General features: G+C 39.5%; 1 gene segment (V, D, J or C); it reads right to left on the bottom strand.

Moving 5' to 3' along the window:
- Positions 1–1,146: 1,146 nt before the first annotated feature.
- Positions 1,147–14,432, bottom strand: LOC140467266 (Ig heavy chain V region-like). The segment is given in 4 exon segments: positions 1,147–3,848; positions 13,441–13,531; positions 13,899–14,203; positions 14,312–14,432. Coding segments are annotated over 3 exon segments (390 nt in total).
- Between the last annotated feature and the right edge of the window lie 1,283 nt (positions 14,433–15,715).

Here is a 15,715-nt window from a genome sequence, read left to right as displayed (position 1 = left end):
AACCGGCAAACCTGAAATAGGTAATGGTTTGTAGCAAGCTGCCCAGCTTTCAGGATAACTCCACACAATCCTGTCATGGTAGGCGCTGCAAGACGTGTCAGAGTGTGGACATGGATACCACCATTACGCATGGAGACACCTCCCACTATGTACGTGGCAGGTGGTCATGTGACTCAGCCAAAGTTGTCTATCTTATACGTTGCAGGCAAGGATGTCCTGAGGCAAGGCAAATTGGGGAAACTGAGCAAAGGTTACAGCAACGGATGAATGGGCACTGCACAACAATCAACGGACAGGAGGGTTCCCTCCCAGCTGGGGAACACTTCAACGGTCCAGGACATTCGACCTCAGACCTTTGGGTGACCATCCTCCAAGGCAGGCTTCGGGACAGGCAGCAGAGAAGAGCGGCGGAGCAGAGGCTGATAGCTAAGTTCCGTACTCATAGGGAGGGTCTCAATCGGGACCTTGGGCTCATGTCACACTGTGGGTGACCACCATTTCACTATACACACACACACACACTCACCCACACACACGTACAAACGTATACACAGACACGCACACAGACACTCGCACATACCCCTGCAGACACACACACTCCCACATGCATCCTCCCACAGACAGACCACTCTACACTTACACAATATATACTTTCTCTCACAGACGCTCACAACCCATACCCCAGACACACACACACTCCCACACTCACATGCACCCCCTCACAGACTTAGAGACTCTACATTCACATATACACACATGTACACTTTTCTCACACTTACAACCCCCCCACTCCAGACAGACAGACACATACCACTCACACACACACACAAACCCACATGCACACATATACATATACGTTTGTGGAGTGATTTGGAGTTGCAGAGTTACATTGTTCTTTGCTCAAAAACTGCATGAATTCATGGAAGACCTGTTAACTCACTTCTTAGATTAGAATTAGTCTAAACATCAGGGCACAGACAGAGAACACAGGGGGCTACACCTTCAACATACTATCTGGTTAACACCAATTGTTACAGTTAACCTGAGAATGTAACTTTTAAAAAAAGGTTTTGTGATTTACACATGAAAGAAGTGAAACTATCATGATATTCAAACAGATGAAAGACTCAACAAACAATCAAGATATTTTTCAATGTATAATTTCAGTTACATCATAATTTCAGTGTCATATTCAATGACACAATTACAGACTTCATAAAACATATTCGACTGCTTGACTTTTCTCACCTTCACCAAACTGACGGCAGCGCTGTAGAAAATACTAGGAAGAACAGAGTGATGAATGTTGCCCAGCTGTTGCCATTATCATAACCATAACTTTCAATTCAAGTGCGATGTATTGAATCTGACAAATATAACGCCGAGAGAATGCATTTAGATTGTTTATTGATCCGTCATGGATAACAAGCTGTACATGAAGAAGGTGGTGTTGTCGCTCTCCACCATCACCTCAGTATTCTGGGATTCACCGGTTTGTCATTTTTTGTCCACATGACAAAGATCTCTTTGAGGGAGAAACCTCTCACTAAACAGGTGAGGGAGAGAAACTGCCGAACGGAGACTTTTGTTGGTGGCATGAGGACAGATACTGATGGCTCCAGTGGATTTATCATTGCAGAATATTTGAGACAAATCAATCAAATATAAATATTCAGAATTAATATTGCAACTTCACTATACATTAAAATGTGTGATTTTTAATTTGGGAATTATTTATCTTCATTTTCTTAAAAGGAACAGAATGGTATCCATTCTATTCATTAAACAGAGAACATAGAACATTACAGCGCAGTACAGGCCCTTTGACCCTCGATGTTGCGCAGCCCTGTCTTACTGATCTGAATCCCATCCATCTACATTATTCCATTTACATCCATATGCCTGTCCAATGAAGACTTAAATGAACTTAAACTTGGCGAATCTACTACCATTGCAGGCAATGCATTCCATATCCCTACTGCACTCTGAGTAATGAAACTACCTCTGACACCTGTCTTATACCTATCTCCCCTCACTTTAAAGCTGTGTCCACTCGTGATTGCCTTCCCCATGCTTGGTAAAAGGCTCTCGTAGTCCACCCATCTAACCCTCTGATTATCTTGTACGTCTCTATTAAGTCACCTCTCAACCTTCTTCTCTGTAGTGAGAACAAACTCAAGGCCCTCAGCCTTTCCTCGTAAGAGATTCCCTCCATACCAGGCAACATTCTAGTAAACCTCCTCTGCACCCTCTCCAAAGCTTCAACATCCTTCTTATAATGCGGTGACCAGAACTGTACACAATACTGCAAGTGTGGCCGCACCAGAGCTTTGTACAGCTGCAGCATAAGCTCCTGGTTCCGGAACTCAATCCCTCTATTAATAAAGGCCAAAATACTGTATGTCTTCTTAACAACCTTGTCAATCTGGGTGTTCACTTTCAGGGATCTGTGTATATGGACAACGAGATCCCTTTGCTCATCCACACTCCCTAGAATCCTACCATTAGCCCAGTACTCTGCATTCTGATTACTCCATCCAAAGTGTATCACCTCACAATTGCCCACATTAAATTCCATTTGCCACCTCTCAGCCCAGCTCTGCATCCTATCTATGTCTCTCTGCAACCTACTACATCCTTTGTCACTATCCACAACTCCACCTACCTTAGTGTCATCCGCAAATTTGCTAACCTACCCTTCCATGCCCTCATCCAGGTCATTTATAAAAATGACAAACAGCAGTGGACCTAACACTGACCCTTGTGGTACGCCGCTAGTAACTGGACACCAATTACTTATCCAAACTGTTATGTCTCCCACAATCCCATTCCTCCGCATTTTGTATAATAGCCTACTATGGGGAACCTTATCGAACGCCTTGCTGAAATCCATATACACCACATCAACTAGTTTACTCTCATCTATCTGTTTGGTCACTTTGTCAAAAAATTCAATAAGATTCGTAAGGTATGACCTACCCTTCACAAAACCATGCTGACTGTTCCTGATCAGATTATTCTTTTATAGATGGTTATAAATCCTATCTCTTATAACCTTTTCCAACACTTTACCAACAACTGAAGTGAGACTGACTGGCCTGTAATTACCAGCATCTTCTCTACTACAGGGGAACCACATTTGTTATCCTCCAGTCCTCAGGCACTATTCATGCAGACAATGATGATTTGAAGATCAATGCCAAAGGTTTGGCAATCTCTTCCCTTGCTTCCCAGAGGATCCTAGGATAGATCCCATCTGGCCGAGGGGACTTGTCTATCTTCACATTCTGTAATAATTCCAATACCTCTTCCTTATGAACCTCAATCTCTTGAAATTCTTGAAAAAAGTAATAAAGAGTTTAATTTGGAAGTGGGCTCCATATTTCCAGCCCACAACTCGGACATTCTGTAGATTTGTCATTGCTGATGGTTAAGTCACAAACCAGACTTCTTTCCACCTTATCTGACTTAATCAGAATAGAATATCTTTTGCTCTGTCTTTTTCTTAATCAACTACTTAGCTCTCTTGCCATCTGATGCATCATTAATACTCCCAACGCTGTTTGCTCATTACCAATCTAATCATATCATTGACGTACCTGGGTCTAAATTATACATGGCATACTTTGCGCTTTAATCTCACCACTCACCTTTCTCTTTGTGGATGGAGTCTCTCAAAGGAGTCGATAAATACTGATGGTTTACCACACATTCAAAATTAACACCACTCAGCCAGGCTTCAGTAGAAATGTTTGATTTGCTGATCACGCTGTCGGGATTCTCTCCAGGCTGGTCATCAATCTCCAGTTTCAGAGGCTTCTTTTCTTGTATCCAGGTGACATTGACTCCTAAAGGAAGATTGCACACAACGCAGGTTAACGTCACCATTTCCTCCAGTAAGACCTGTTGTATTGGCGGTTGGAGGATTTTAACTGTGCAATCATGGCACTTGCTATATCCTATGAAACAGAATTCTTGTTTAGGATCAAAACTCACAGTCTTCAGACTATTTACGCAGAAAGTGAAGAAACCACCTTTGAAATGGCAACTTACAGCTATTACTGAAATGGTGTTTATTATTGTTTACATATTTTGATTTGTGAAAACATTCGTGATTACTTATAACATACCCTGTGTAGTTATTTCTAAGATTGGCTTTGTAACAAGTGAAACCTTTGAAAAAATTAAAAATCAAAAGATACCATGATAAAACCCATGGAGTTACCTTTCTTTCAGAGTTCTTCTCTCACTAATCACCATCTATTGATGCTTGAGATGAGTAATCTGAATATAAAGACTTCATTTCTATGTTCATGTTCCTTACATGCAAATGCTGCTGGTCATGCTCGGTGCGAAATCACATCCCGAATTTTGGGGAAACTAATCAATCATAATTGTTCTTTGTCCTCATGCATTTGAGGCTTTTCAACAAAAAGTGTTACACGAGATTTGAATGGCCACGGAAATTCTGTCTTATATGTTTAACGTGATCGAAAATAATTTGCATTGTTGGTGTGAGATTGTTCACTAAAATATGTCATGAAATATTATTCACGTGTCGGATTTGGAATAGATCTGAAAAAACTGAGTAAACATTGGAGATAGCGTAGGGCATCATTCGGTTAGTTCATGACTGGTCTCCACTTTCACTTTTTATATTTTTTCATAGAATATAAAAAAGGAATGTCTGAAATTAGTCTACAAACTCGATGGAAATTTCCTTAGCGTTATTCAGACTACCACTACTCACTGAATGAACATCTCCATCCTGAAGCCAGGGCTGAAATAACCTGGGTGCAGTCTCTAGTTCATTCATCTCTATTGTAGCAATCCCACCAGAATTTATTTTCCTGACTTTGAATGCTCTTTCCATGAGTGACCTGGCAGGTATAGACTGCATTGCTGGACCATTCACCATAACGGACTGTCAGCCGACTCGTCACCGAGAAGTTGTCATTCGCCTCACACACAGGAGACGTGAAGAAGCCAGAATCCATGGACTGGCCATTTTTTAACCAACTTGTGGAGATTGACTTTGGATGGAAATTGATGATGGAACAGAGGACGTTTGCAAATTTGGTGCTTGCAATTTCTTCACTGGTACTCACAGTTAGGTGAAGATTAGGATGGAGAATACCTGATGGACCTTCAGGAAAATCATTGTATGCATTGTCTATCGAATTTGATAACAAATGCAACCAGGTCTTATATATCAATGTTTATTGTCGTTAATAGATACTAACCTCGATATTGCAAGAATCAGAATTGCTCAGAGTTCTATAGAAGCTGTGATCTGTACAGAAAGATTAGCAGAACGACATGAAGGGCCAAAATTAAAGGGCACAGCAAGGAAGTCAATAAGGAATAGAAATTGTCGGCCATTTAATTCAGCAAGGAGGTAGCAATGTCGGATGGTATTCGTTTTAATGAAAGGAGTCTGACGAGCAAACCAAAATGAACTAACGGCATAAATGAGTCATTGGTGCAATTGATATCATGCAGGCATGTTGAGAGAGGGACAAGAGTGGCAGTTTAATGTTCCAGGGTATAGTGTCTTCAAGGAAAGATGTAAAAGGGTGGGGGACGGGGCGGTGTAGAAAAGGTCTGCTCCATTTTCAGCTGTAAAGAGAAATGAAATCATGGATACCCCCACAAATGAAGGCAAATAGCCAGTACATCAAAACCAAACTAAAGCAAACATAACTTTTGTGAGAGCAGTACAGACCTCACTATAGGTCCAAAAGATGGAGAAGTGCAGATACACGGGCTAATTTCAGAGAAGTGTAAATTAAATTGGGGGAATGATAAAAGAGCATTTACCTCCCTCAATGTAAACTTGGACATTCATCGTGTCAAAAGTTTAGTGGTAGCAGAATTCTGAAAATGACCCCAGGAGAGCATTTTAATAAAGTATGTGTTTAACCCAGACCTTGCAAAAGAGGGGCGAAGCTGGGCTTAACTTTAGGTAGTGAAATCGACCTAGTGGCTAAAACATCAATGGTGGAGCACTTTGCAGACAGCAATCAAATCTGGTGGATTCCAGATTGTTCTGGAATGAGATAGGAATGGGCCTGAACCAAAGTTATGAAATGGGGGAAGGACAATTTTAATAAGATAAAGTGATGATTTGACCAGAGTGGATTGAAAGTGGACACTTATTGTTAAATTTGAGCCAAAGCAGTAGGACATATTTAAGAAAAGAATCAAGAAAAGCACAGGGATGACTGCTCCCATGAAGCCAGTGTGGGACCAAGTATGCAGCAAACCCTGGATATCAAAGGACATGGAGGGTGAGATAAAGAGGGAGGCTTATGGTATATATTGAAGTCTCAAAAGAATAGAAACTCTCATGGAGTACACAACGTGCAAGATGGAGCTTCAGAGAACGAGAAAAGGACTATGAAAAATAATGAAAGTCAAAATAAAGGAAATTATAAAAAAGTTACAAGTTCATTCATAATAAAAGGATAATGCAGGAAACTGTAATGCCCTTTAAGTTATACAGTGTTATAATTATAACAGTGTTACAATTGTTGTAGAGTCAGAGAATTAGGTTGCATTCGAGAACGCAGAGGCTGAGGGGTGACCTTATAGAGGTTTACAAAATTATGAGGGGCATGGATAGGGTAAATAGGCAAAATCTTTTCCCTGGGATCGGGGAACTATACGGCATAAGTTTAGGGTGAGAGGGGAAGATATAAAAGAGACCTAAGGAGCAGCTTTTTCGCACAGAGGGTGGTACGTATATGGAATGGGTTGCCAGAGGAAGTGATGGAGGGTGATACAATTGCCACATTTAAGAGATATTTTGATGGGTATATGAATAGGAAGGGTTTGGAGAGATATGGGCTGGGTGCTGGAGGTGGGACTAGATTGGGTTCAGATAGCTGGTCGGCATGGACGAGTTGGACCGAAGGGTTTGTTTCCATGCTGCACACCTCTATGACTCTATGAATGCATTGTATCAGTATTCACTGGTAAGAGGGGCAATATGGGTATAGAAATAATGGAGAAGTGTTGTGATGTACTTTCAGAAATTAGGGTAGATGATGCGATGTTCTGTGTTGCCTCACTGGATGAAAAGCAATTAGATTTCCATGTCAAATAAAATGTATACCATGCTGATGAGCAGTATAAAGGATGAAATATTTGGATCACTGGCAATAATTTAGAATCCCTGTCTGACCACAGGGGTTGTGCAATGAGTGTAGATCAGCCAATGTAGTAGCAATACAGAGGAAGGGATAAACAATCAAACCACAGGCCTGTCAAGCTCAGTTCAATGGTAGGGAAATTATTGGAACTATTGAGAAGTGTAAATAATCTTTATTGGGAAAATCAATCAACAATTCTCAGCATGGTTTTATTGAGAGAACGTCATGTCTAAACAATTTAAAAGGTAGTTTTTAAAGAGTAACTTGATATCCAGATGATAGCAAAGATCAGAGCCAATGGGATCAGAATTAATTTGACAAATTGGATCCAGAACTGGCTTAGTAGCAGGGAGCAGAGAATAATGGTTGTAGGATGTTGGTGTAACTGGAATCTGTGTCTAGTGGTGTTCTGCAGGCATCAGTGATGATTTCCTTGTTATTTTTTTAGCACATAAAATAACTTAGACTGGAATGTAGGAAGGTTGACCCGTAAGTTCGCAGATGAAACAAAAATTGGTTGGCCATATGAGCTGAGAAGTGGCAAATAGATTCTTCTGCATAAGAATGATTTCCATTAGATATTACATTTTGATTGGTGGAACCCTAGAAAAGACTGAGGACCTTTGGTGTACATACCTACTGATCCCTTATAGTACTGTGGCAGGTGTGAAGGATATTTGCTTTTATTAGCTGAAATATTGACATTAAGAGTAGGGAGAGGATACTGGAACTTAATAAATGCTAATTAGACCATACTGAAACATTGCATGCACTGTAGGAATGCATGCTATCAAAGAAATGTGATTACACTGAAGGTAGCATTGATGAGATTTGCCAGGATTTTGCCTAGGTTGGAGGATTTTAGTTATGAAATGAGCTAGACAGACTGGAGTTTGCCTTGGAGCAAAGGAGAATGAGAGAGAAGATGATGGTGATATCTGGAATTATGGCAGCCATAGACAGGGTAAAAAGGATGAAACCTTTCCCCCTGATGTAGGGATAAATGCCTCAGGGTTAAGGTGAAGCCAGGAGGATGTCAGGGGAAAACAAAATCAAACAGAATGGTGAGAATCTGGAGCTCATGTCTGTAAGTCATGTTGAGGCCAAGCCCCTCATAATATATATGAAGTATTTTAGATGCATATTTGCAATTGCAAGTCACACAAGGCAGTCGATAAAATGCTGGCACATTAGACTGGAATATTTAGGTAGCTGATATTGACTGGACTGAAAGGGCTGAAGGTCCTTTTCTGTGCCGTATACATCTATGACTCTGAAATGTGTTATAAATAATACCTTATTCATATTAATAGCAGATGTACTGTTTATCTCATTTCCCACAACACTTACATAGTATTCCTGTGCTCTGCTGGGACCCGCTGTGTTGAACCTCATTGTAGATTTTGTTACAATCTGTCTCTGACTCAGGCAGGGTTAACTGGCTGCTCAGGGTGTAAGCTCCCTTCTAGTTTCTCACTGATGGGTATGTCTTCAATCCAGCCGTGATTGGCTGCCCACATTTCTTCCAGGTCACCTTGATGACATCAGGGGAATAGTCCATCACCAAACAACCAAAGACCACCGAACCGTTGGTGTTGTGTTTCTGACAGGAGGAGACTAGGCCATAAAGGGTGGGGGTAGATGGCGTCTCTAGGGTAGAATGATCAATTGAGCAAGTTAGATTCTGTTAATTCAACCTTAACAGTTAGTCAAATGTATCCTCAGCGGTAAATGTATGCCTGTATATTTCCTACTAAAATTTACAATGTATCTTGAGTACATTTTTATTTTCTATCAGTTGTTGATCATGATCTATTGGTTCCCTTTCAGAAACATGCCCTCTACCTTGACAATTGCCATGCAATTTAGTAATAAGAATGTCCTCGTCCCACCCCCAGGAACTGTTTGAAAATCTTGCCGTTTTACACTTTTATTGGATTGCAAGTGAAGAGCAGAGAAGTTTCACGAAATGTGGATGTTGGAAATCAAAAACAAAAACAGAAAATGCTGGAAAAACCCACCATCTGGCAGTATCTGAGGACAGAGATCAGCGTGAACATTTCAGGTCTCATAAGCCTTCCTCAAATTATCAATGTAAGTCTGATTGTTCCTTTGGAAAGAAGGTCACTGGCAGCAGCACAATCAGGAACTGAGCACTGGGAGTGGAAGGATATCTATCACAGCTGATTTCATGCTAATTGCCTAAAAGTTGAAACTTTAACAATTATCTCAATTCTGGAGACCAAGGAAAATTGATGTTCCTCCATTGAGGTTCAGAGTCTTGAGTGTAACAGCTAACTAAACTGAACATTTACATGGATATGATTTGAAAAAATTACAAGTACACTTTAACTTCAATAACTATCAAACTGACATTGGAAGTTCACTGCTAAAACTCTAATCTCTTAGACTAACCACCACATTCACTCTCAATCTCGACCACAATTTCCACTCGCATTGACAAATCCAAAAAAGTACAGCCCATTCACCCTGGAACACACAACCCCCATCACAAGAGAGTAACACATTCCAAGACAATCTGTATTCCGGATGGACACGTGAACTACATTCCCCTCACTTAATTCCACTCCTGTCACCCTGCACCTGGTCCATAGTAAATCTGGCACAATCATTTTCACAACGTATGACAGGACCCGTCTTCCCCCGACATGACCTCCGCCCTTGATCACTGATCTCTCATCTTCCCCAAGTCAATCTGTGCACATTGCATCAAAGCTCCCTTCCATCTGTCTTTTACCACCTGCCACTTTGCCAGACTGCAAGCTTTGCATTTTGACATCATGACCACCGTAACTTCATTACAGTGGCCTTCTACCCCTTTACTCCCCCAGCACCCTGCTCACCTCTCAAGTAACCATCTTGGCACAGATAGAACTCTTGCATGACTGCTCAAAACTACCCCACCCCAACTAAGCACAACTCAACCAACTTATTTCCTTGTGACCATTATCATTTGCCTTGATGCCACCCTGTCAGACTAGATGCATGCCAGCTTACCCAGCAGCCACCCAACACCTCGCAGCCTGCCAGCTCAAACTCTACCACATTCCCACTCTATCCCACATTAGCTCACCACCTTCCAACTTTGAGCTGATTCCACTACAGAGTCACAGAGTCAAAGTCATGCAGCACAGAAACAGGGCCTTCAGTGCAGCTTGTCTATGCTGACCAGGATTCCCAAATTAAACTTACTCCATTTGTCTGCATTTAGCCTATATCCACCCAGATCTATCCAGTTGGTCTACCTGTCCATGTGTCTTCAAAATGTTCTAACTGTATCTGCATTTACCCCTTCCTCTGGCAGTTCATTCCAATATCAGATACAGCTGCAACATGAAGCCCCAACCCCGATACTCGATGCTCTTAGCAAAGAAGACATACATGTCAAACACCTTCTTCAACATGCTAGCTACTTGAGACACCACTTTCAAGAATCTAAGTATCTAAAACCACAGGTGCCTTTGTCCGACAACACTACCCAGCGCCCTACCGTTAAATGTAAATTGTGACAAGATTTATCTTCACAAAATGCAATGTCATATTCAGTTAAATTAAACTCCATCAGCCACTCCTCAGCCCAATGGCCTAGCTGATCGAGATCTCATTGTACTTTCAGATAACATTCCTCACTGTCAACTATGACAGCAAAATTGGTGTTATGTGCAAACTGACCAACCATGCTCCATTCAGTGGTTTCATGGTTTTCAACCAATATGTGAACCCTGTTCACATTTTCCCCAATACCCATTTTTTTAAAGGTTGAGGGAAACATCTCCTTCTTGAAAGGATTTAATATTTTGACTGCAATCACTTTCTGTGACAGAGAAATCCAAACATTGAACCGTAAACAATAGGGTTCAATTTTAACAGGTGTTGGAAAAGAGCAGCAAGATTCATGATGATCTCATGAATGGACGAGCATTCTAGAGGGAGCACGGTGTCTCCTTCTGCTTCTAAATTTGCTGTGTTCACATGTCCTTTAGGCAGTATGGCCCTAAACTGCATTGGTCTGTTCTTCAGATTATTATTTCAAGCAAAATTGCTAACTAGTCTTTGTCAATGATCTTTTAAAGCCAGAAAACGTGTGTGTTCAGTGTGCAGCGGAATTGAAAGGTTATTCGTGATTAATGATATCACAGTCGTGGCATTTTCGCTCAATAGCAAGAATTAGATTATACTTTTGAAATTCTATTTATATTTCTGTGACTTGTAAACTTTTTAAAGACATGATGTGGAGGAGCCAGTGTTGGACTGGGGTGAACAAAATTTTAAAACATCACAACAACAGGTAAAGTCCAACAGTATGGAAGCTTTGCAATCTAGGATTATTCAATTCATCAGTTCAGTTGCATGACACTGATCTTTTTCCATAAATTCTGGATCTTATGATCCTGATCCACAGCTACCTGATGTGCCGAAAACTAGTGCATCCAAATAAACCTATTGGACTAAAATTTGGTGTCGTCTTATTTTTAAACTTTGTTCAAAGATAGACCTTGTGTTCGAAGTAGATAACTGATTTCTAAATTTGGAATGTAAGGCATAGATTAGGTTAAATCTTCAATTAATTGTAAGTAAATATCGTGCCCTAAAGGTAACTTCATTTCTAAAACCTTTGCGATCTGCTTTTCAACATAATATTCGGCTTTATAAAAGTTCAAAGTGAAAACTACAGTTGTTTACTGTCACCAACCATGTAAACAATGTAGAAACCAGAAACAACTTTACCAATATAACAAATGTAATGTAGCCCAAGCACATTCTCTCCTCAAAAAGAACAAAGATCATCAAGTTACAACACTGAGGAACGATTTGTTTGCAGCAGAACTAACTCTGCAAACATTTTCAACAGAATCAAAAACATAAATCTAACCGCAAAATAATCCCAAACTGGAATCCAAAAACACTGCTTACCATCAAACAAGCTGATGATTAAAATTGAATAGAAACAAGAACTCACAGCCTTGTTTGTGAGTCAACTTATTTAAAAAAACACGAAGTTTTAATGTTTTCGGCAACAATTCAATTTACTTCCAACCCGTACACCTTTCCTGGTCATTTCAATCTTGCGTAATGCACAGTAAAGCAGTTAAAGGCATTTACTGATTAATCACTAAAATCAAAACAAAATGATTTCAATGGACAAACATTACCATTATAATCGTATGATAAGTTTAGTCTCAATTACGAAACCTGACCAATTCGGCAGTTTAATATTTTAGTCCCAAATTTTATTTGAATAAGGCTACACAAAACAAACGTTACTTAATTTACAATAAGAACGGAGATTTTTTTTAATGTCAATGCATTAAAAAGTCTTGTTCATTTCTCACACTTCCGTGCTTCTGCCTTAATTTGGTACTCAGTTACAAACGGATATAAACATTTTTCAATCAGTCAAAATAAAATCGCCACGAGAGTTTAACAAAGCAGAAATGATTCAGGACAAACAAAGAACTTCACAAATATTCGTTATTAAAAGTCATCCAGACACACACACACTCTGCAACAAAAAAACCCGCCAATTACTGAAAGCATGAAAACGCAGTTCAATTCCTGAAATTGATTAAAAATCCAATCAACTCAATTCAACAAAATCATATAAAATAAAATCAGATTCCAATCAACAAAACAACAGAATTAAATGAAAGAGAATCAGAATCGAATCAACTCAATGTAACAGTATCACATAAAACAAATTCAAAATCCAATCAATTCTGCTCAACAGAATCAAATAAAACAAACTCTGAATTCAATCAACAGAATGAAATATAACACTGCAAGAAAGTTTCATGACAGAATCTAATGTGCTTGACATCAACAAAATTAATAAACTGAATGACAAACTACAATCACGGTAAGAAAATTATGTATTGGTAGAATATATTCAAGAAATTAATATTGATATTTTAGCATATTTGATCATGTTTGGTAATATTTCGAACATCTTTCAATTCTTAGCATTTGCTGACAGTAATAAAACTCAGAGTGGGTGTCACTGACATTAAACATTATTTATACCTTACTGCTTAAGATACTTTTGGCGTTTCAATTAAGCCAGCCACACAAATTCACAGAGCAGTTGACTCCCTCACCACCATTTAGTTATTTGCTGAGACTTAAATTAATTTTATAATCAGTTTTAACAAAAATCAATTACAACCAAATCAAGCTCAGCACAGAACCTGTGTTTCATTTAATTCAGAAATTATTACCATGAATAGAAAGTTAAAAGAAATTAATTAAGAAAGTTCAAGTTTCTTACCTGCAGTTCCTGTCACCATGGTCCCTTGGCCCCAGTAAGGAAGGTCGTCACAGTGTTACATTCTCTGAAGTGGTTCATACAATAACGGGCCCTACAAACAAAAAAAAATCTGCCATTATTTTAAATATTTCTTACCACAAGCAAAATAAATTCACGATAAATCTTCATCGCATCGTGTTAGTGAATACTGATCACTCTTGATAAATGATATTCATTCGCACAGTCTTGATAAATGATTATAATGATGTATACTTCACAGAGTAACACGAGCTGGACCTCAAAATCACCAACTGGCGCATCAATAATTTACAAATTAAACTGTGATATTTACATCATATCCCACAGAACGAATGCAAGTTAAGAGGTTTGGAGAAGTAAACATTGACTGGTTTCAACAGCGAGGGCTCAAAGGGCTTTTGTATTGATCACAATTGCAGTGGCACTCCAGTCCCACGTACGTCTCTTGCACAGTAGTAAATGGCGGTGTCTTCGATCTTCAGACTCTTCATGTTCAACGCGAAGATATTTTTCGAAGTGTCTTTGGTAGCAATAAATCGATCCGTAATCGCTGGGGCGTAGTCATTGCTGGATGAACTGTAGTAGTGAAGCAGCCACTCCAGGCTCTGTCCGGGAACCTGTCTGAACCAGTACATATAGGAGTTACCAAGATCAATATCGCTAGTTTCACAGGTCAGTTTCTGAGTGCCTCCGTGGCGGCCACTCTCTGCCTCTGGTTGAGTCAAAATAACCTCCGACTGGATACCTTTAAAAAGAAAACAAAATGCTGATGAAATGACGCCTGAGTCTTTTACATTCCTGAGGTAGATGAACATTGACTCAGTAACAAAGAGAGATGAACAAAAACACTTACATGAAAAGAAAGTCACTAACAAACTGAGAAAAATTGTTGACATAATCATTCTGCTAACTTGTGGAAAGCGGTTCTGACAAGACCTTTCTAAACAAACCAGATTTAGGAGTATCGAATGACGGTCCAGTGACCAGGATTTATATGACCATCAGAAGGGGCAGGCTTACATGTTCCATCTGTTGGTTTCCTGGTATCACCTTTCACAGTCCTAAACGATGGGCCCATATATTTATACGAGGTATTTTCGTAAACATGGATGTACACGCATCTTGGGAATAGCTTGTTTGGAAGTGTTTTTTAATGGTGAAAGTGAAATTGAAAAGTTTGAGGTCTGTTTCAGATGATAGTTTAAAATGTTTTGTATAAAACCACAAAATAAATTCAATTGGAAGTTAGCTCTCTTTATTTCAACATTCATTCACAAGCAGATAAAACTAAAATCAAAGATATTATTAGCCAAGAAAATAACTAACTTTTCTTCCGGACCCTCCAAGTCTCAGTCACATGTGACTCATAAGGGACGTGCCTAAATTCAATTAATGCAAGTGAATACAGAGAGTGTCCAAAGTGATTATGTTTAGAGTATTCAATTAGAAATTAACTCCCTTTAATTCTAGATTCAACCACAAGCAGATAAAGATAAAAAGGAGTGCAATAAATTTATCAGACAATAAAATTACTGACTTTACGTTCGCTAACATTCCAGGTTTCTCTCACATTACAAAATAACATTTAATTTCTAATGGGCGTTTCTAGATTCAATCTTGGCAGCCCAATATGAAGGATATCTAAAGTGATTGTGTTCACAATGTGGGTGCATGTCTTTAAACAGTTTGGGCCGGGAGATTAGAAGAAATTCTTCACATTGCAGAAAGTCTGTCTTTGTATCTTTTTCAATCCTAAGATTTGAAAATGCATAGTGAAGGAAAACTGTGTGCCTGATCAATAAAAAGTGAATTGACAGTGATACGTAACACTCAATAAACTTGTGAAAGAGAATCTAATGAACTGAAGCAGGCCGGTTGATAAGTTAAAAAAACACCAACGTCCAAATCATCGGAAGTAGTTGTGTGGATATATCTGGAGTGTCTGGCAACTTACGGAGTATTAAAATAATAAGTTCTGTAGATGTAGGTCATAAACTGCACATTTATCTGCTCTTTGGTGGCTATGACAAAGTTTGTTAATTAATTGAAAGCAGCAGAAAATAACCATTATACTATGTGGGTGGCACAATGGTTAGCACTGCTGCCTCACAGCACCTGAGACCCGCGTTCCATTCCTGCCTCAGTCGACTAACTGTGTGGAGTTTGCACATTCTCCCCGTGTCTGCGTGGGTTTTCTCCCACACTCCAAAGATATGCAGGGCAGGTGAATTGGCCATGCTAAATTGCCGGTAATGTT

Source organism: Chiloscyllium punctatum, chromosome 45 (genome assembly GCF_047496795.1).
Source record: "Chiloscyllium punctatum isolate Juve2018m chromosome 45, sChiPun1.3, whole genome shotgun sequence".
Taxonomy (NCBI): Eukaryota; Metazoa; Chordata; class Chondrichthyes; order Orectolobiformes; family Hemiscylliidae; genus Chiloscyllium; species Chiloscyllium punctatum.
This window is presented reverse-complemented; position numbering and strand designations above follow the sequence as displayed.